Here is a 19,917-nt window from a genome sequence, read left to right on the forward strand (position 1 = left end):
GTCCCAGCAGGCACTGGGCAGCCACATCTGCAGGACAACACAGGGGCCAAACCTCGTTTGGGCCTGGTGACCGCTGGGGGGCTTCCTTTAGAAGGCTGAGGGCAGGCTGGTGCTGAGAGGGTGTGTGGTGTGACCCCCATCTGCAGCCTCCATGCCAGTGTGCTGAGGAACGAGCCCAGCTCCCGCCGTTCGAGCAGCTCCACCATGCTGGATGGCTCAGGGGCCGTGGGGAAATTTGACTTTGAGATCGCAGATCTTTTCCTCTTTGGGTGCCCGCTGGGGCTGGTCCTGGCCTTGAGGAAGACCGTCATCCCTACCCTTGATGGTGAGAGCTCTACAGTGGTGGGACGGGGCAGGGGGCCTATGTACTGGGTTGAGGGTCTCAGTGGATCCCTGTCACAAGGCCATGGCCACATCCCAGGCCCCTCGTGCATCAGCCTCATTTCTGCGCTGCCCCCGCCCTGCACCTCCCCCTGCCCCCAGCATAGGCTCTCTGCTCTCCTTTGGTCCAACTCCAGCAGCTCAATGTCTAGCCCTTATCTCTTGACCCCTGCTGCTCCACTGAGTCTTCAAGGTACCTCTGGGAGCTGAGGTTCAGAAGGGAGGGGGCTGTCTGATATCAGATGGACACACACACACCTTGTCTCCTGGGCCCAAAGTCTTCCCATAAGGAAGAGATTGGAAGCTAGGCACCCTCAAATCCTCCTAGGTGTCTGGCCTTCCAGTCCCAGAAGGGCCACAGCCACGCTGCTCCAGGAACCCTCCTCATGGCCACAGGGACAAGGAGGTGTGACGTGCCAGCTGAGCAGCTTGTTAGAGCAGCAGTCCCTGCAGGGTCCCCTGGGATCGGCCAGTGTGGCCCAGGGAGCCGTGCAGGGCCCGGGTTACATCCCTAGGTTACAGAGGGGGAAACTGAGGCTCAGAGACACTTGTCCAAGGGCAAGTAAGTGGTGGCTTATATATAAGTGGACAAAGACTCAGGGACAGTGATGTTATGGCGATATCATCTGTAATTGTGAAAAAACAGAACCACTATAAACATCCCTCCACAGACGGGGGGGGGGTGGTTGAATAAATCCTGGCAAGGTGCACGATGGAGTGTACTAGAAGTAAAAGAGTTGGTCCATATTTTTATGTTAAATGGCGGGGGGATTTCAAAACATATAGCACCTGTTCCTATGTGTGTGTGTTTAAAAGTGAGGCGTCTGTTACTGCTCGTTTATCCTTACGTTCGCCTAATCTCCCCAACAACCACAATGTGCTCAGAGTAGCAGCCCCATCGCACAGCCAAGGGCTCCACTCGATTGGGACTGATCCCAAATCCTAGGGGCACACTTTCGGCTGCCCCACCCCACTCCTGCTGTGGACCCCGCCTCCTTAAGGCCCTGCCATCCCACCTGCCCCCCACCCTCAGTTTTCCAGCTGCGGCCAGCCTGCCAGCAAGTCTACAACCTCTTCCACCCCGCGGACCCGTCGGCCTCTCGCCTGGAGCCACTGCTGGAGCGGAGATTCCACGCCCTGCCGCCTTTCAGCATCCCCCGCTACCAGCGCTACCCGCTGGGGGACGGCTGCTCCACGCTGCTGGGTGAGAGGCGCTGGGGGCGGGGGGGCCCGGGCCGGGTGGGGCGCGCCTGGGGTCCCTGCAGGCAGGAGGGGGCAGCCTGCACTGAGCTCCTCTTGGAGACTGGACACCCAGTGTAGTACGGGCGCATCGACCCCACGCACCCCGGCAAGGGGGGATGATGGGGCCTCACCCCTGGGGCCAGGTGGCAGACTAGGAAGGATCCCCTCCTGTGGCCTGAGGCAGAGCCGAGGACCTAGTGGGGCTCTGCATGGGGACCCACGGTGGCAGCGGCCGGCTAGGGGTCACAGGACAGGGGGGCTGCAGAGTGGGTCAGAGTAGGGTACTTGTGCGAGGGCGGCCCATCGCCCCACTCCTGGCCTTTCCCGGGCAGTCCCCATCCCCCACCCTGGAGTGTGTCCCGGCATCCTATCCATCCTGGTCTTGGAGGAGCCCCATGTGTCTGTGTCGGAGGAGCGTGTCCCGACTGCCCGCGCGAGTGTCTGTTCTTGTCCTGTCTGTTCTCTCCCATCTGCCTCCAGTCGAGACAGTGCAGAGAAACCCTGAGCTGGTCCTGGAGGGCGGGCCCCTGGCCCCTCTCCCCCCAGGGGACGGCTTCCTGGAAACCAGTATCCCTGTTCCCGCGCTCACCTGGCAAGACGGGCCCCGCCCGAGCCCGGGCTGTGCTGAGTGTCTGTAACACCCCCCGTTCATTCGTGGTGGCGTCTGCTTCGCTGGCTGACTGCTTGTCCTCAGGGGCTTCCATGCCCTCCTTGGCCACTTGGAGTCTGTGGGACCGTGGCGTCCCACAGAGACCAGACAGGACCAGTCCTCAGGATCAGGCCCTGGTGCCCCCTCTCTGCACACCGAGAGCCTAGGAGCCCAGAGGGAGGAGAGGTCACCCCAGAGTCACCTAGCATGGCTGTCACTCCAAAGGCTCTGTCCCCCACTTGTGAGGCTGGTGGGGGCAGCCAGGACACGGGTGAGGCCTCAAGCCTCACTTGTGAGGGGTGGATCCCAGGGTCCCCCTCCTTCCCTCCCTGAGGGAGTCCAGCACCTCATGCGCCCCCTCTGCACGCTGGCCCTCTAGCCGAGCCCCACTCTCCCTGCCTTTGTCCGCAGACACCCATTCAGAGCTGGCTCAGTGTGGCCTGTGTGAGGGCCGTACAGGGATGTGGCCTCATCCTCAGTCCCCAGTACTGGGCATCCCCCGGAGGCCACTTGAGGCCCTCCCGTTGGCACCCCTCAACCCAGCCACAGTGTGCTGTAGTCAGACCCTGCCAGGCTGAGGCTGGGAGGGCTAGCCAAGATCAGGAGCTGTGTGCTGGGTAAGATGGGTGGCCAGGGGGGGCGTGAGCCTGGCCGCCTTGCCTCCCCACCTACTGTATCTGTGTCAGTCTGTCTGTCCAGCCCTGCCCCAGCCCTCCCTCCCTCCCTCCTGCCTCAGCTCTGTGCCCTGCCCTCTCAGCCCTGAGCAGGCAGGTCCTGGCACGCTTGGTCCCGTCCTCACTGCCAGCTGTGCTCAGATGCCACAGCTCATCTGCAGCTGGAGGTGTCAGCCTTGCCGGCACAGCCTCAGCTCTGGCCCGCCCAGCCCAGAGCACACGGGGCCCGACCTCCCGCTGCTCGGGGGGCCGGGGGGGCTGGAGGCCCGTGGGGGGGCTGGGCTGGGGTGGGCCCTCTCTTACTGCTGGTCTTGTCCCTGTCTACCTGCAGCAGACGCACTCCAGACCCACAACACGGTCTTTCAAGAGCATGTGGCCCCCTCCTCGCCCAGTGCCGCCCCCACCACCCGAGGCTTCCGCCGAGCCAGTGAGATCAGCATTGCCAGCCAGGTGTCGGGCATGGCCGAGAGCTACACAGCATCCAGCATTGCCCAGAGTGAGTGAAGTGGTGTCAGGGGCCTGCCCTCCCTGCACCCTCCCCTCCGTCACAGTGAGGGGTCTGCGCCCCCCCCCCCACACACACACACTCCCCCAACCCAGGGACAGTTGGTAGTGTCTGGAGACAGCTGGGAAGGACACTGTGGGTGCTGGTGTGTCATGACCAGGGGTGCTGCTCAATACCTACAAGGGCCCCAAATGTCCATAGAGGACTCTGGAGGGAGGGAGCACTGGAAGGGGTACCCCAGTGGAGCCAAGTTCAGGTGGGAGGCTATGGGCCTGGGAGGAGGGGTCTTAGCCCCAGGGGGGTTGGGGCTCCCTGAGGAAAAAGCTGTGGGCCATTTCTGGACAAGCCACGGGGGGCAGCTAAGGGGAGCCAGGCAGGCAAGAACTCACCGTGGCTGTCCCTCTATGGCCTCCTCCACTGCTTGGCTCCTCAGAAACTTCTCAGCAGCTGGAAGCAGAGCCCAGGTCACCCTCTCTAGCCCCCAGGGCCAGCTGCCCCTCCGTCCTCCCTGACCGTGTGATTGGTGCCTATCTGGCTGAGCAGGGGTGCCTGAGCTGAGGCTGGCATGAGTATCCTTCTGTAAGGAGGGCCTAGGATCCCGGCACTCTTCCCAGCATCCTTCCTGGCCTCTGATGACAGCCTAGTGGCCCCAGCATGGCTGACCCCTGCCCTGTTATTCTTGCTTCCCAGAGGCCCCGGCATCACTCAGCCATACCCCCAGCGTCAGGCGCCTGTCTCTGCTCGCCCTGCCCCCTCCCTCCCCCACTACCCCAGGCTCCTACCCACAGGCCGGGCAAGAGAGCCCCAGCCTGGAGCAGGCCCCCCGCCTCCCTGACTTGGACATCAGAGAAGGTACTGGGTGTCACGTGGCCTCTGCCCACACACGCTGTCCACCTATAACCGGGGTCACTCACCGTTTCCAGGCACATCTCACCACCAGGCCCTGTCCGCTGAGGCCTAACCAGGGAGCTAGAGGCTTGAGCTGGGAGCACTCAGATCTGGGGAGGAGGTGGAGGGGTTGGGAGTTGCCTGAGGGTGGGGACCAAGGGACTGCGCAGCAAACAGGCCTCAGGCAGAACACAGGAGAGCCCTGACCCCCATCAGGCACCATTTACTGAGCATCTCTTGCATGCAGCCATCAGAAAGGCACTTTTTAACCCTTGTCTGGAGCCAGGGTGGTTTCCCAGCCCTGAGTAGGAGCTAGGATTCACACCCAGGCCTTGACACTTGGGGTGCAAGCTCCCAGGTGCTGAGGGGACATCAGGCCTTGCCCTGGGGTTCACCCCTACAAAGCCTTTCACCAGCCTGAGGCCTGCAGGGCAGAGCCGGGGCAGGAGAGGCCTGGAGAGGACATCGGGGGCGGTGGAGGGCAGGATAGGGGGTCACCAGGGTCAGCAACAGGACCAGGGATAGACCTGCTTCCAAGCCAGGATTGTCTCCTCCCCCTAAGTTCACACACGGAGGCTCCCCGCCCTCATCCCAGGGCCCCTGGCTGCTCTCATCCCAGGGCCCCTGGCTGCTTGCATGCTATCCTGGAGTCCTGTGCCCTCCCCGCTCCCTCCTGTCACCCAGCTGGGGAGGAGGCTTGCTTTGGCTGCAGCCCTTCTTCCTGGTCAGATGACCAGGAGACTGTCTAGCCTTTGGGCTGAGCTGAGCCCGAGGGGCCTGGCAACCCTCTGAGGGCCAACCCAGTCAAGGCCCTCCTCCTGGCAGTTGCAGCAAAATGGTGGGGTCAGAAGCGGATCGACTATGCCCTGTACTGCCCTGACGCCCTGACGGCCTTCCCCACGGTGGCCCTGCCCCACCTCTTCCACGCCAGCTACTGGGAGTCAACAGATGTGGTCTCCTTCCTGCTGAGACAGGTACCCTGGGGCCCACTGCCAGCAGCACTGGGGCCTCACGCAAGGACCAGGTGTCACCATTGCTGACATGGCCCCACATCATAGATGAGGGGGGGAGGCGCGTCAGACTACAGAGCAAGCAAGACGGAGGAACCCTGACAGGTGCCGGGCTGGGGTGAACGTTTGTGTGCATTCAGAAGACATGTGAATTTGGGGGTACCAGAGGGTGGAGTGGAGTGGGTTGAAGAGTGTCCCCCAGCCCCTCACAGGTTGCTGTCTCTGGCTCCTAGGGCCACTAGAATAGGCAGCCACAGGCTTGAGAGTGTCCCATGGCCTGTTTCTTCCCCTCCCAGGTCATGAGGCATGACAACTCCAGCATCTTGGAGCTGGATGGCAAGGAGGTTTCAGTGTTCACCCCCTCAAAGCCAAGAGAGAAGTGGCAGCGCAAGAGGACCCACGTGAAGCTGAGGGTGAGGAGGCGTCCAGGCTCACGGGCCCCACATCTGTTGTCCTACTGAATCCTCACAAGACAACCTGTCACAGACAAGGAAACTAAGTCACAGAGAAACATGCTCATACTTAACCCTCAGTTTGTGAGACCGGAGCTCTTACCCCACGTATGGACGGGGAAGTGTGCCAAGGCCATGCAGGTCAAGTGGCTGAGCTGGACTTTAACCTGGGCCATCTGGCTTTCAGCCACCAGGCCCAGGAGATCCCGGCCCTCCTTCCATCTCCTACCCTGACCAGCCTCACTCCCTATGTCCCCAGAATGTGACCGCCAACCACCGGATCAATGACGCAGTCGCCAACGAGGATGGCCCACAGGTTCTGACGGGCCGATTCATGTATGGGCCCCTGGATATGGTCACTCTGACTGGGGAGAAGGTGAGGACATGGGGAAGTTGCAGGAGCCCCTCGCTTGCCTCCCTCCGGCTAGGGAGTAGGGGGTCAGGGAGGCCTGGGGCCCAGCCCGTTCATGACCAGCTTGCCCGGCTCCCAGGTGGATGTGCACATCATGATGCAGCCACCCTCGGGCGAGTGGCTGTACCTGGACACGCTGGTGACCAACAGCAGCGGGCGGGTCTCCTACACCATCCCCGAGACCCACCGCTTGGGTGTGGGCGTCTACCCCATCAAGATGGTGGTCAGGTACGTGCCTCTGGGGAGTGCACAACCCAAGCCACCTGCCTCTGGGGCAGGAAGAAGGTGTCTAAGGGGTTCTAATGCGCTCCCCTCTCCCAGGGGAGACCACACGTTTGCTGACAGCTACATCACCGTGCTGCCCAAGGGCACAGAGTTTGTGGTCTTCAGTATTGATGGCTCCTTTGCCGCCAGTGTGTCCATCATGGGCAGCGACCCCAAAGTGCGGGCTGGGGCTGTGGACGTGGTGCGGTGAGTGACCCCCAAGGGGCACAGTGGGCGGGCTCAGGGGCAGGAAGCTCCCAGAGGCCAAGCTGGGGAGGACTTTGGGCACCAGGGCAGGGGACGTTTGGCAGGGGCTCACAGAGTTGCTCACCTAAGAAGTGGGACTCCTAACAAGACAGTGACACCTATTGTAGAAGGCATCCCTGGGGACTGTGTGACCTGGGTGACTGTCCTCGTGGCTGTTAATGTTTCTCCTTAGCCCAGAGATGCACTCTTCAAGGGCTCAAGTAGAGACTGGCTGGGCAAGGAGACAGGGTGGCCCAGGCGGGAGGATGGGGCCACCATGGGACACCCAGGCCTCACCCCCCGTCCTAGGCACTGGCAGGACCTGGGCTACCTCATCATCTATGTGACGGGCCGGCCTGACATGCAGAAGCAGCGCGTGGTGGCATGGCTGGCCCAGCACAACTTCCCCCACGGTGTGGTGTCCTTCTGTGATGGCCTGGTGCATGACCCGCTACGGCATAAGGCCAACTTCCTGAAGCTGCTCATCTCTGAGGTGGGTCCCAGGCGCAAGGGATTGGGGCAGGGCTGGGGGCAGGAGGGCTGTGCCCGTGCCCACGCCAATCTCACCCACAGCTGCACCTGCGCGTTCACGCGGCCTACGGCTCCACCAAGGACGTGGCAGTCTACAGCTCCATCAGCCTGTCCCCCATGCAGATCTACATCGTGGGCCGGCCCACCAAGAAGCTGCAGCAGCAGTGCCAGGTAAGCGGGCAAGCCGTGGTGGGCGGCCCCGGGGGGCCAGCCCCCCAGAGCCCGGCTCCGTGACGTCCACCTTCCTCACTGCCCCCTCCCTGCAGTTCATCACGGATGGCTATGCGGCTCACCTGGCCCAGCTCAAGTACAACCACCGGGCACGGCCGGCCCGCAACGCGGCCACCCGCATGGCACTGCGGAAAGGCAGCTTCGGCCTGCCAGGCCAGGGTGACTTCTTGCGCTCCCGGAACCACCTGCTCCGCACCATCTCAGCCCAGCCCAGCGGGCCTGGCCACCGGCATGATCGGACACAGAGCCAGGCAGATGGCGAGCAGCGGGGACAGCGCAGCATGAGTGTGGCAGCTGGCTGCTGGGGCCGCACCATGGCTGGCCGGCTTGAGCCAGGGGCAGCCGCAGGCCCCAAGTAGAACACCGTTAGTGAGGCGCTGTGGTCTCCATGGTGCTAGACCAGGGCGGCCAGCCCCGCCAGGAGGCTTGGCCTGGGCACACAATGTCGACTGGAGACAAGCTTGTCCCAGGGCCTGGCGGAGGACATAGGCCGTGCCACACAGCCCTCTCACCCCTGCCTCATGTCCTAGGGTCTGAGGGGTTCCAGCTTGCAGGAAGACCTGTCCCAGGATGACAGAGGGACCAGGACTCCCCATGCGAACTGGCCCACGAGGCACTCCTAGACATTTTGCCCTGCATTGACCTCCCAGCATCCTGACGCTGGGCCTGGGCCCAGCCTGTCACCTCCCATCCACTAGCTCACCCTGACCCCCACAGGTCCCCTCCCACTTGGTAGCAGCTCCACTGGGGGACAGCCTGCTTCTTGTTAACTCGAGTTACTCAACTGTTCAACCTCACTGGTTTTGCACTGATTTTTGAGAGTGGAGATCCATTACCGTCTCCTGTGGCTACAGACATGCATGAAAATCCAGCGTTCGCTAATCTGGGACCTATAGCCACACAGAAGGCTCCAGGGCGGCAAATCCTTGAGCAAGCAGGAGAGAAAGGCCATATCTTAATTTCTGCAGCTCCGCCTGGCCCGCCAGCGCTGTGGCAGCCCCGGACCCCTGCCCACCTGTCCACGTGCCCCACCTGGAACCCAGTCCGGCGGCGAGGCTGGTGAGGCCCAGAGCCGGCTCCCGAGAAGCCATGCCTCGGGCTCCTGGGCCTAGCCAGGCCCAGCCTCCTCTTCCACTCCTCGCCCGCCACCAGTCAAGGCCATGTGCCTTGGCTCTCCTGCGTTTCTACACCTTTCTACTTCTCCAATCTGATTTCTATGAGGTTTTTTTAAAAGAGCAATCCTTGGCTGCTTCCTTTTCTTAACTCTTTCAGTACCAAGCGCAGCCCCTCCACATGAAAACACCCAGCACTGTGACGGAGTCCAGCCTGGTTCTGGGTCCCGGGGCCCTACACCCTGCCCACACAGTGGGGCATGGGGTCCCTGCCTCACCTGACCCCCATTAATTCCACTGAATTTCTACTTTGGGGTGAGTGGGGCACACACTTAGGTTTTTTTAATGCCAATTCCGTTTTGATGCCGAATCTAAGAAGCCACAACTTGCTTCGTTAGCTTAAGGGCAGGCAGCCATGACTCCATTCCCCACCTGGTAAGGACCACAATGTCCTGCGCGCTGGGTCTGAGCATCAGCCCTCCCTCCCCAGAACCAACCACGGATCTCAGCTTGACTCCGGGTGGCCCTTCTGCTGCTCCTCCTCCTTCTACTTAAGGCGGGGGAGCCTGCCTGGCCAGGCTCCGACTCTGAAAAGCTGCTGCCAACCTGGATATGGCCTCAGGGCCTCATGGGCTGGGACGGGGAGGTACACAGATTGATGTTAACATTTTCCTGTGTGTAGATATGTACAGCCAAAGGGTCGTGTAAACGTTCTGCAAAAGTGGGTTTATACAGAGTGAAAGCTATTTATTTTGTGCAGAGAAAAATTTCTGGAGGGATAGGACCTTCAGGGTTTGTTCATATTTAAGATGTAGCTTTTTGTTTTTGTTTCAGGCGTTATGTATAAAGCAACGATTATTTTATGGACCAAGTTTTAATGTAAGTGTTGCAATGGAAGTGCAATACCTGACCCCCCCGCTCCCCGGCGGGAAACCGCTCGGCCCGACAATCACAGCCCGGCGAGGGGCCCCTGTGGCCAGTGCCTCCTCCTCTGTCGGCCCCACCTCACCCCATCCTGCCTACCGCCTCGGTGACCAGCCATCCGGAGAAGCACCTGGAAGAGTCTCGGGCCCGCCTGCAATAAAGGCTTGGGAAGCCTCCTGGCCCGGGGAGGCCATGTGGGCAGTGGGCTCGGCCTCTCCCAGCAGGCAGCTCCCCCAAGCTCTGCACTCCCTGCCCAGCTGCCAGCCATGCCAAGGACAACAGCAATAGTCCCCTGGGCCTCTCCCAGCGGCCCTTAGCCATAGATGGTGAGATGGGCAGCCTACCCTCCCCGTTGACATATCTCTTCTATATCCAGGTTTGCTTCCTGCCTCCCTTTAAGATTCCTTTTGGCACATTCTCTTCTTAAGGAAGCACCAGTTTTTCAGAAACTTAGAGAGGGAGGGCAGAGTCCTTTAAAAATACCAAAAATGTTTACAGCGTTGGGTGCTGAGCTGCAGGGCTCAGGCCTGACCAGTCATAACCAAAGGGTGAGGCAGGCCTTGCTGACTGCCACCCCCACCCCAGGCCTGTTAGAGTAGAAGCCTTAGCCCCATTCCCAACCCCAACCCCAGGACTGAGCCTCAGCCTACCACTCCAGATCCAACCACCTGCCTTCTCTTTGATTTCTAAAGAGGGATTCAGCAGAGACCCCACTCCCAATTTTCCCAGCTCATCTGAGCTGCCTGCCTGCCCGCCCACCCGCCCGCCTCGTCGCAGTCTTCACGTCTCAGCCCCCTCCTGTCTCTGTCTGGGCCATGTGTGAGCAGTGTCCTGACTCGCCCCATCCACCCTTGCCACCCCTGCACCTTCGGGCCTGAGTGTGCTCTGTATACAGTGTCATTGTCTGTTACACCAATTAAAGAAGCAGGAAGGCTTCCTTCTGGTCTCTTTACTGCACCAGCAACTGCAGATCACAAGCTGGGGATGCGGGCCCAGGATGGGGGCACGGCCTGTCCTGGAGCTAAGACTGTAGTGGGGAGAGGCTGTCTTTCCTGATAAACAGTGCCCACTGCACTCGCCATGGCTAATACTGATACAGTCACACAAGCCTTACCCTGCCCTGGGCCTCCTCCCAGCCCCTTCCGAGGCCACCCAGTGAGGTGGATGCAGAAAGCCCCTCTGCTTTACAGACGACACCACTAGTCACCTGGGCCAGGATTCCCACCCTGGCCACCTGGCCCCAGCACCAGGACTCTGAATAGTTGTCATCTGCGGAATAAAGAGCAAGTCTGAGGGGATCAGGTATAAGAGCCAAGTCTGGGTCTGGGATGCAGCCAGGGGTGAGGGTCAGGGTCTGGTGTAGGCAGGCTGATCTGAGGATGAGCAGGCAAAAGTGGCTGGTGTGCCCTGTGCTCATGACCACCGACGCACACCCCACCTTTCCCCCCAAATTCCTGGAGCCCTTGTTTTACCTCTGGAAGTTCATTAGCAACCTTCCCTCCCTTCAGCACAAAACAACAACAAGGAAAGTTTCCAATCAGAGAAAATTTAATATTTGGGAAGCTATGCTTTCAGGAGATGGGGGAACTGATTAGGCCAGTGACCCTGTCCTCCACCCCCTGCATCTGAGAGGAAGCTGGGCCAGAGGCCAGGCCACAGGAGGAAAGGCAAACACCCACTGGGCTTCCTGTTGCCCACCCTGAAGCCAGCCTCCAGGCCATGCCATCAACACTTAGCCAGCAGGGCCCTCAGGGTAGCAGCCCAGCTCGCATCTGGAAGGCCAAGCCATCCCCTCGGGTAGCTTGCTGGAGAAGAAAGTGCAAGAAGGGGAAACATCAGAAACCAGAGCTGGGCGTGGACCCCGGGGAAAGGGGTGACACCCACCTTGTTGATCTCTCTGTGACGTTCCTTAGTTACGATTTCCTCTAAGACCTCGCCATCCCCCTTAATGAGCCTGGGGACGGAGGAGAGAGGACGCTGAGCCTCTGATGCCAGAGCGGACCCAGAGATGCCAGGCCTCAGGCCCCCTCCCCTGAGCAGCCAGAAGCTAGGCACTCCCCCCTCCCTCTCCCCCGCCCTTGGGACACTGACAAAAGCTGGGGAGTCTCTGCCATCAGACTGACCAACTGGCTCTTTGAAGACACTCTTCAAGGCCCTCCAGCCCCTGCAACTGCTTGCTCTGGGCAGTAAGAACAGCCTGAGAAGTCCCATAAATGAGTAACTACTTTTCTCTGGTCTCTGGCTTTATACAGCCAGCAGCCATCAGCCCTCTTCCTGAGCGTTCAGAGTGTGTGGGGCTGAGCTTCGCCCCACTGCCCACCTGGTGCGTCCTGTCTCTGGGTCCACCACCTTGCGGATGATGCTCTGCCGAGCATCCCACTCCTCCTTGGTCATGGGCTTCATGGCCTGGATGCGGGACTTCTGTTCATCCGTCAGGACTGCAAGGGGAGACAGCAGGGAGTTGGCAGCTGGGTCTCAGGGAGGGGACCCCTTCCCTCCCGCACACTGGGTGGCACAGTACCTGGACCATCCTCTTCCTCCTCAGCAGATCTGTGCCACTGGTCCAGGGAGGGTCCCGGCAGAGCCTCACCCTGCTGCTGCAGCTTTGCCTTCTCCTTGCCTTTCTTCTTCAGCTGCTTCTTCCTTTTCCTCTTCTTCTTCCTCCTCTTCTTGTCCTTGTGCTTCCCCCGCTTCTTCCGGTCACCACTGGAGGAAGAGGAGGAGGACGAAGAGGAAGAAGAGCTAGAAGAACCGGAAGAAGAGGAGGAGGAACTGGATCGTGGTCTCCTCCGGGCTTTGTGCTTGCTTCTCTCTGTGATGCAGGGAGAAGGTGAGGCTGGAAGGCCAGGAGGGGAAGAAGTAAACCTTTATTCCCTTGCTCTGGCCTCTGGCAGGCATACAGGGACTACTGGGGGAGAGACCCTCCAGGTAGGGCTTTCCAGAGCAGGGATGAGCACTCTCTGGGCCTCACCCAATCGCTGTCTGGCCAGGAGCAGGGCAGCCAGCCCCCAGATCTCAGCTCCGGCTGCACAAAAAGCATCATTACAGCTCCCTTCAATCCGCACATCATGCGCTGGCCCAGCCTCTGGGATCTGAGTGTCTTTCAAGCCAGACGTCCAGGTGCTGCGCTCTGCACTCCTCTGACTCCCGCCACCCCGGGAAGCCCGCTCAGCTGCCTGCAGCGGCCTCCGCAGAGTTCCCACACCTCCTTCCCATTCCCTGCGGTCCTCACCCTCCGCGCCCGAGGAGGTGATGATGGCCTTGCGGTCTTGGCATCTGGAAGCCGAGCAGCTCCTCGGGGCGTCCTTGCTGCTCTTCTTCCTCCTCTTTTCCGACCCTCGGCCCCGGGAGCGGCTTCGGCTCTTCGAGCGCTTGCGGGAGCTGACGTGAGCCATAGCGCCGAGGGCTGGAGACCGGCACACACGCTCAAACGGGGGCTCACGAGGGCGCCTCTTCTCGGGGCCTGGCTCTCGGGGGCCCAGCACTCATCGGCACCTGGGCAGGCACTGAGCGGGCCACCGCCCGGCCCCCGCCCCCCGGACCCTCGGCCCCTTTAAGGGCCCGCCCCCGCCCGGACGCTCCACGCCTGCGCACGGCTCTCCACGCCCGGACGCTCCGGCGCCCCGAGGAGCCGCCGCCGTTCTCAGCTGCCAGGTGCGTCCCGAATCCCTCGCTGGGCGCTCTTACCCTCCGCGGCCTCGCCGCCCCAGGGAGGGCCCCCGCAGCTGCTCCGTCTCCTCCTCAGCCGCCCATCTGGCGGGACCCTGGCACCCACACCGCGCCTTGCCGAGCGGAAGCGGCGGCGAGGTGACTTCCGGCCGGGACAGTGCTGCGGGAGGGCCGTCCGGCTGGGAAGCGAGGTGCCGCCGCCTTTAGTCCTGAAGCCCCGGGTTCCGTTTCCCGGGCAGCCCCAGAAACGGAGTCTGGCTCGCGCACCTCCCGAAGAGGGAAGCTGGGGATCCAGGCTGGCACCCCCGCCCCCAGCCTCTGCCGCAGCCTGCCCTCGTCTCCGGTCACCCTTCCCGCGCGCCCGCAGCACCCCCACCTCCCATAGAGCCAGGGCGGGGACCCCCGTGATGAGTGCCCCACAGGCCTGTCCAGAGGGGGCAGCCGAGGCTCCGCTCCAGCTGATTGCTCCCAGATCCTCCCACCCTCCCAGGGAAGGCAGAACTCAAGATTGCAGAATGGAAACCCCTGGATTGCAAATGTACAACCCAAACCCGGCACAGCTGCACCCTTCATCCGATTTGGGGGCTGCCCAGTTGCAGATTGTTCAGTAATAATGACAGCAAACACAGAGGCCTGCTATAAAGCACTTTATGAACGTTAAGGCATTTGACTTTCACAACAGCTTTAGGAGATAAGTACTTTCCAGGAGAGGAAACTGAGGCACAGAGAAGTCATGTGGCTGCCCCACAATCGCACCCCTGGACGCAGCAGAATTAGAACTTGAACCCAGGCAGTCTAGCTCCAGGGTCCCTGCTCTTAAGCCCTTAACACCAACTGCAAGTTGCTAGTCGGTGTCTCACTGAAATTCCCTTTATAGACAGACACTCTCCACCCCAACCATGGTGCCCAAGGCTAACTCACTCCTGTACTCTGGAAGGTTCCCTTGGCCACTGGGAGCCACCTGCCCTGGAGACGGAGGTCTGGGAAGTGACTGCCACCTCCTCACCCCCCAGCCCAGACACACCCTGTGGCCGCACTGATGCAGGGCACACACTGCTAGGTCTATGCCCGAGAGCACTCCCTGGAATTAAGCTGAGGCTGGCTGCCCTTTGAAACTACATCTTGGCTTAGCTCCTTTCCACCCTGTCCTCCTTCTCCTGAAGGTGTTCCCTCAACAAACCACCTGCCCAGGAATCCCTGTCTCAGGCTCTGGCTCCAACAAACCTGACCTAAGACAGCCTGTCTGCCGAAAGAATGACACAGAAGCCTGTGTGTCTTTTTGAACCAAAAAGTGCCTGAGGGCTGAGGGAGTTTATTCCTGTCCCACCCAACCCTAGGAGGCAGAGCCCTGGCCTGCCACGCTACCCCCACGTGGCCCGACCTGGCTCAAGTCAGCATGCACACATCCACAGCGGTGGGCTCCTCGCGGGTGAAGCCATCGCCGAAGCCCTCGTCGTCGTCCACCAGGTCGGGTTTGCGGCAGCACATGGGGCACAGGCGGTTGCGCACAGCAGAGGCCCGAAGCCAGATGACGAGGTTCCAGCGCTCACCTGTGCCCAGGGGCCGGGCCCCATGCAGCTGGCCGCCCCGGTGCAGGATGCCCTGGCCCACCACATGCTCCACTTCCAGGGGCCTGGCCAGGGCTGACGGCGCCTGCAGACAGCTGGGCTGAGGCCTGGGCATTCCTGGCTGCCCCAGGCCCTGCCCCGTGGGTTACACACACTAACCTGGAAGAGGCCCCCGAAGTACAGGGCACCCCCAGTGAAGGTCTTGCCGAGGGCCACGTTGAGGGTGAGCTCAGCATTATCATAGTGGCAGCCTAGCTCGCGGTCCTGGCCAAGTGCGTATTTGACCACGAAGGCACGGTGGCTGTCCAGCCAACCCCCACCACAGTCTGGGTACAGCAGCGCCATCAGTGGCTGCAGGAAGCGCTCCCGCAGTGGTGTCACCAGAGGCTCATCCAGGCCTAGCTCGTGCAACAGCACCTGGGAGGGGGGCACCCCCAGGGGTTCAGCAGGGACCCCTGGGTCCCTGGGGGAATCTCTTACCAAGGACAGTGTTAACGTGTTGTGTTTTGCAGATATTTCATAATAATCCTGCCATGACCTCACTTTACAGACGGGGAAACTGAGACACCCAACAGGGCCCAACACCTCTCCAGCACTGCAGGTACATCCCCTCAGACCCCAGTGTCCCTGCCTCACCCACCCCATAGTTGTTCATGGTGTTGGGTCTTCCCTTGGGCATGTCTGACTGCTCAAAGTGCTCCAGCTCCTCCAGCAGGGCCCGGCAGAATGGTGCTGTGAACACGGGCAGCCGGTAGATCCGCTTCTCCCCTGCAAAGGGATGGAAAGTCTTTGGCTAGGAGCTCCCGTGTGCAGCTGTCTCCTCATAAGCTGTGTGAGCCTAGGCATGCCTTGTGACTTCCCTCAGCCTCAGTTTCCTCACCTGCACAATGGGGATAACACGGGCACCCACCTCTCAGGGCTGTTGTGACCATTACTGACAGAATGTGTGGGCAGAAGGGAGGCCTATTCCTGGGCCCCCTTATTCATTCCTGGGGCTTCTCATCCTGTTTCCACAGGTGCCCACATGTCTAGCCTCTAGACTCAGATGTGAGTTCTCATGAGGCCCAGAGATGGGAAGGGATTAGCCCTGTGACATCCAGCAGGCCAGTGATGGGAGCCAAGCAGGGATCACAGAGCCAGCATCAGGCTTTCTCTGCATGGCTCCCCATGAGTGCACCCCAACTGGAGTGCCTCTTGGAGCCTCTGTTCCCCACATAGGAAGGTTGAGGGGGGCCGTTCCTCCTTGCCAGGCCCTGTTAGGGGAGGCCAGGCTCAGGATAGAAATGCAAAGACTTCTTGGCAGATGCACCAGTGCCTTGGGGTAGGGGGTTTGTAGGCCCCCACATCAGCCAACTCACAGCCTGGCCCAGCCCCACCTGGACAACCTCCACACAATCTCCACTTTTGGGAAGTGGGTGGGAATGAGGAGGGGCCCCCCAGGCTGGGAGGGAAGGTTTCATTCACATTCCATCCTGTGCCTCACAAGAGGCACAAGCTTCACAAGGGAAGCAACACTGTACACCCATCTCCCCACAGGACCCCCAGACCTAGGAATAACAGCAACCATAAGATAAGAAAACCGTTGCTGCATACCATGCACCCAGCCCATTAGGCATATTACCTCACTTAATCACGCTTTAAGAGACGGGTGTTACTTGTGCTCCCATTTCACAGATGATGACACAGAGGCAGAGATTAAGGAATCTGGGAGGGCTGGCACTTCCTACCTGGCTTAGCCAGTAGGAGAGCCACAGGCAGGAGAGATGGGTCATTTCTGAGCTTGGCGTGGCTTTGTGCCTCTGCTCAAGGCCACAGCAGCTAGCTAGCAGCCTCTCTCCCACAGCTCCAGGTCGTGGCAGGTTCTAGAAACTTCACTCCTGCCCACTTCTCCAGGTCTATGGATAGGACTGTCTGCTCCTCACCCTGCTGTTAGTCCTGGTCCTTCCCCATTCCCTACTGACCAATGAATTCAGCACACACGGGTCTCAGTTGTCCCTAACTTCTTCAGTGCCCTCCCCTACTGCCCCCAGCAGGCTCACACCTGACACAGGTACTGAGTATGTGTTGGGCAAGTGAGTAGGTGAACACAGATGCCCTGCTCCTGGCAGGTCAGTACCACCTCTTCTAGCTTCTGCCAGTTTGGGTTTTGGAGGCAGACATGGCGGAGGAGGGACCCCAGTGCCCTGCCCCCTTGTCCTAGTCCTACTAGGTGACGGAGCCAAGACCTCACCAGACACCATCTCTAGCCGCTGGAGAAGGCCTTCGAGGTCTGCACCTGGTGATGCGCTGTACTCAGCTGCAGCCAAAAACTCAGGGGCCAGAGCCTCATCCTGTAGGCAGAACACACCAGCTGTGGGGCACACAGCCCGCAGTCCTGGATGCCTCCACCTCCTTCAGTAACCTGCCCCTGCCAGGTACCTGCAGTGTGTTGTAGAGGTCAGGCCGCGCCGGGTGGTAGGAGCTCGAAATGAGGGCTTTCCTGGCAGCGGACTCCTGCCCCAGCCGCTGCCGCCGCTCTACCTCCTGCTCAAGCTGGGGTAGCACAGAGCCTGGTTACCATGATGGGTCCTCCCATCCCCCCCACCACCAAGGACATTGTACAGAAGAGGAAAGTGAGGCTCAGGAAGGCAAAAGCAGGACCTGGGTTGCAAGCTAAGCCTCCCTACACTAACCTGGGTGTATCACGGTAAACGGCAAGTGCCAAGCTATTAGCTGAAGGAACAACCTCCTGCAAGGGGGCCCCGGGATGCACCATTCAGAGCCTGGCTGGGATGGGAGCCCCTGGATACGGGAAACAGAATCCCAGCCAAGTCTCCTGATCCAGGGGCTGCAGGGGGCTCACCTAGGAAGTTTCCCCAAACCAACACCACCACTCCCCTCACCCCACAACCACCCCCGTGAGCACGGAGACAGAAGATGGGTAGCGGCAGCTCTGGCACCAGCCAAAGGGGGGCTGGGTGAAGAGATGAAGAGGCGGGGGCCTGGCAGTCCTGGGCGGGAGCTCAGCTCCACCTGCCGAGAAACCTTGGCACTTTCGGCTTTCTCTTCCTGGTGCTGCAGTGAGGGGCACAGGAAGCGGGAAGGGGAGGCCTAAGGCTGGCAGGACCCCTCCCACCGCTAATGAGGACGGGGCTCGGCGGCCGGCTGCGTGCGGAGGGATGGTGGAGGCTGGGGAATGTCACCTCTCCCAACAGCTCCTGGAAGTCCTTGGGGCTGACACACCCTCGGCTGCGCAGGATCTGAGAGCAGAAGGTCCAGTCAGCCCGACTGTGTGATCGCGTAAGCAAGTCACCGAACGTCCCTGGGCCTCAGTTACCCTCGGTGAGGGGGAGACGAGAGCCTCGAGGAGCAGGGTTCCCAGCTGCTGCTAGTAACCGCACCCAGAGCGCCCTAAGCACTCTGCAGGTATGGTCACGACAGCCCCACCAAGGAGAGACTACTATCCGTCCCTGGTGACGGCGAAAAGACCCGAGGCGCCCAGAACTTGTCCCTGTCGCTGTCAGAGCTGAGCAGCACGATGTCTCCGCATAGCCAGTGGAGGCCACTCACCCGGCCGTAGTCCCGGAGCAGCTGCTGCTCGCCCTGGAAGCGCACGTGGAGCCGGTAGCGCGCTACGTACAAGTTCTCGGTGCAGAAGCAGGCGCAGCGGCAGAAACGCCGCGGGGCCCGGGCCGTCGCCATGGTGAGGAGGCGCGTGCCGCCCCCCGGCTTCCGGAGGAGCACTTCCGGCGCGGCCCCAGCCGGAGGGGCGGGGCCCGCGGGGCGGGGAGGGGCGGGGCCCGCGGGGCGGGGAGGGGCGGGGCTCCCCGGCCAGGGCCCGTCCCGAATTCCCGAGTGCAGAGGAGAACGAAGGCTCCGCCTCAGCGTTTCCCGGTCCACCCGGCGGGGACTCGCCCGCTCAGTGCGCAGAGAGGCTGCCCGAGTCACAGCGTCCCCGGCCGAGGACGGGTTGGGAGGTGGAACGCCAAGGCCTTGCGCTCCAACGCCGCCTCCCCTCTCCTGCTCCGAGCTTCTGAGGAGGGAGCCGGCGCCAGCGGCCCGTAGAGGAGCTCCGGGCTCCGACCTGCCCCCAGCTAGCGCCCAGCCCGCTCTGCGTGCGAGCGCGGGCGGGCCATTCTTCCCGGGTCCCTGTGGTCCGGCGCTCTCGGGCCGCCGCCGCGACCTCGGGATGCGCTCGGGCCGGCGCGACTTCCGGGGGCCGTGCCCGAGGGCTCGCGTGGGGGGGGAGCAGGGGTGCGGCCGCGAGGAGGGATGAGTCTGTTGCTCCCGGAGCGCGCGCCCTTCCCGCGGGGAGACCGGGGTCGCTGCTGCGTACCCGGCCTCGGGGACGCCCGCACCCTGGTCGGCCGCGCACCGGCGGGCTCGGGCCGCAGCGTCCCGGGAGGACGCTTGGGCGGCAGAACCCCGTTGCTCAGATGGGAGACCCGAGGCTCAGAGTCGGGGGCGAAGTCGTGCCCCCCGCCCTGGGAGTTCCGCCCCTGGCTCGGCAAGTGCGGGGGCGGGGGTGGGGAGGAGGACCCGGGCCTCGAGCCCCCAGCCCTGAGCCGGGGTAACACCGGGATAACCAGGTGACCGCAGATGGGACTCCTGCTTGCCGATCGTCCGCTTGTCGCCGTCCGTCCGTCCGTGGGGCACAGCTCGCAGCGAGGCCCTCTTCCGTCCGCCTGTTACGGATGGGGAAACCGGCCCAGAGAGGGGGCGACCTGCCCCAGGCTCCACCGCCACAGGCGTTCTCTGAGTGGTTGGATTATGCGGGATTCGGATTTTCTCTTTGTGCTTGTTAGCATTTATTTTCTTGATGCTTCCCCGGGTGTATACACAGGCTTACACCCACACACTCAGACAGACACACCCTTATGTGCTCACCCATGCTCACACACCGTCACAGGCATTGTCATGCTATTGACACACTCACACCCACTCATACCCAACACTTCTCGTACGGTCACAGCTGCATGCTCACTTACACACCCGACACACTCCTGTGCACCCGCACACACCTGTCACCCACCACGCTCACACATCCAGCACAACCCTGGTTCCTCCTAGCTCTGTGGTGAATTCAGCCCCAAGACCCGCCTTTTGCTTCTACTGAAGCCCCAGGGCCCCAGAGGGAGATGGGAAACCCTCACATCCTGTGCAGTGGTGTCAGGCCATCC

At 61.6% G+C, this 19,917-nt stretch overlaps 3 protein-coding genes across 19 annotated transcripts in view; 1 reads left to right on the forward strand and 2 right to left on the reverse strand.

The window, feature by feature from the left end:
- Nucleotides 1-10,458, forward strand: part of PITPNM2 (phosphatidylinositol transfer protein membrane associated 2) — a 140,485-nt gene extending 130,027 nt beyond the window's left edge. For 4 of the 12 annotated variants that reach the window (XM_072802271.1, XM_072802265.1, XM_072802266.1 and 1 more), the window contains 13 exons: nucleotides 147-325; nucleotides 1,415-1,585; nucleotides 2,104-2,253; nucleotides 3,278-3,442; nucleotides 4,142-4,303; nucleotides 5,165-5,313; nucleotides 5,646-5,762; nucleotides 6,061-6,177; nucleotides 6,293-6,441; nucleotides 6,535-6,684; nucleotides 7,033-7,216; nucleotides 7,297-7,425; nucleotides 9,432-10,458. In XM_072802271.1, coding sequence (XP_072658372.1) covers nucleotides 147-325; nucleotides 1,415-1,585; nucleotides 2,104-2,253; nucleotides 3,278-3,442; nucleotides 4,142-4,303; nucleotides 5,165-5,313; nucleotides 5,646-5,762; nucleotides 6,061-6,177; nucleotides 6,293-6,441; nucleotides 6,535-6,684; nucleotides 7,033-7,216; nucleotides 7,297-7,425; nucleotides 9,432-9,809 — 2,200 coding nt within the window. In that variant the 3' untranslated portion in view covers nucleotides 9,810-10,458. Of the gene's footprint in view, nucleotides 1-146; nucleotides 326-1,414; nucleotides 1,586-2,103; nucleotides 2,254-3,277; nucleotides 3,443-4,141; nucleotides 4,304-5,164; nucleotides 5,314-5,645; nucleotides 5,763-6,060; nucleotides 6,178-6,292; nucleotides 6,442-6,534; nucleotides 6,685-7,032; nucleotides 7,217-7,296; nucleotides 7,426-7,520 lie in introns of all 12 variants that reach the window. The other 8 variants (XR_012019146.1, XR_012019145.1, XM_072802268.1 and 5 more) reach the window with 8 other exon arrangements.
- A 593-nt stretch (nucleotides 10,459-11,051) lies between these two features.
- Nucleotides 11,052-13,368, reverse strand: ARL6IP4 (ARF like GTPase 6 interacting protein 4). 2 transcript variants are annotated; one of them, XM_072802294.1, is made up of 6 exons: nucleotides 13,209-13,368; nucleotides 12,754-12,927; nucleotides 12,043-12,333; nucleotides 11,842-11,959; nucleotides 11,406-11,475; nucleotides 11,052-11,326 (listed from the first exon to the last, which is right to left on the reverse strand). In XM_072802294.1, exons 2-6 carry the CDS (start codon nucleotides 12,914-12,916, stop codon nucleotides 11,270-11,272), a joined length of 699 nt encoding a protein of 232 aa, XP_072658395.1. In that variant the 5' UTR covers nucleotides 12,917-12,927; nucleotides 13,209-13,368; the 3' UTR covers nucleotides 11,052-11,269. The 2 variants fall into 2 exon arrangements, with proteins under 2 accessions (XP_072658395.1, XP_072658394.1); XM_072802293.1 differs by having other exon boundaries at nucleotides 12,043-12,357.
- Nucleotides 13,369-13,822: 454 nt separating this feature from the next.
- Nucleotides 13,823-18,488, reverse strand: OGFOD2 (2-oxoglutarate and iron dependent oxygenase domain containing 2). 5 transcript variants are annotated; one of them, XM_072802285.1, is made up of 7 exons: nucleotides 18,308-18,487; nucleotides 17,941-17,997; nucleotides 17,177-17,290; nucleotides 16,989-17,088; nucleotides 15,399-15,526; nucleotides 14,918-15,175; nucleotides 13,823-14,858 (listed from the first exon to the last, which is right to left on the reverse strand). In XM_072802285.1, the coding sequence occupies exons 1-7, from the start codon at nucleotides 18,437-18,439 to the stop codon at nucleotides 14,577-14,579; spliced, it is 1,071 nt and encodes a 356-aa protein (XP_072658386.1). In that variant the 5' UTR covers nucleotides 18,440-18,487; the 3' UTR covers nucleotides 13,823-14,576. The 5 variants fall into 5 exon arrangements, with proteins under 5 accessions (XP_072658386.1, XP_072658388.1, XP_072658385.1 ...); XM_072802287.1 differs by having other exon boundaries at nucleotides 13,823-14,843; nucleotides 18,308-18,485; XM_072802284.1 differs by having other exon boundaries at nucleotides 13,823-15,175; nucleotides 18,308-18,488.
- Nucleotides 18,489-19,917: the final 1,429 nt, after the last annotated feature.

This window comes from Canis lupus, chromosome 27 (assembly GCF_048164855.1).
Source record: "Canis lupus baileyi chromosome 27, mCanLup2.hap1, whole genome shotgun sequence".
NCBI classification, from domain to species: Eukaryota; Metazoa; Chordata; class Mammalia; order Carnivora; family Canidae; genus Canis; species Canis lupus.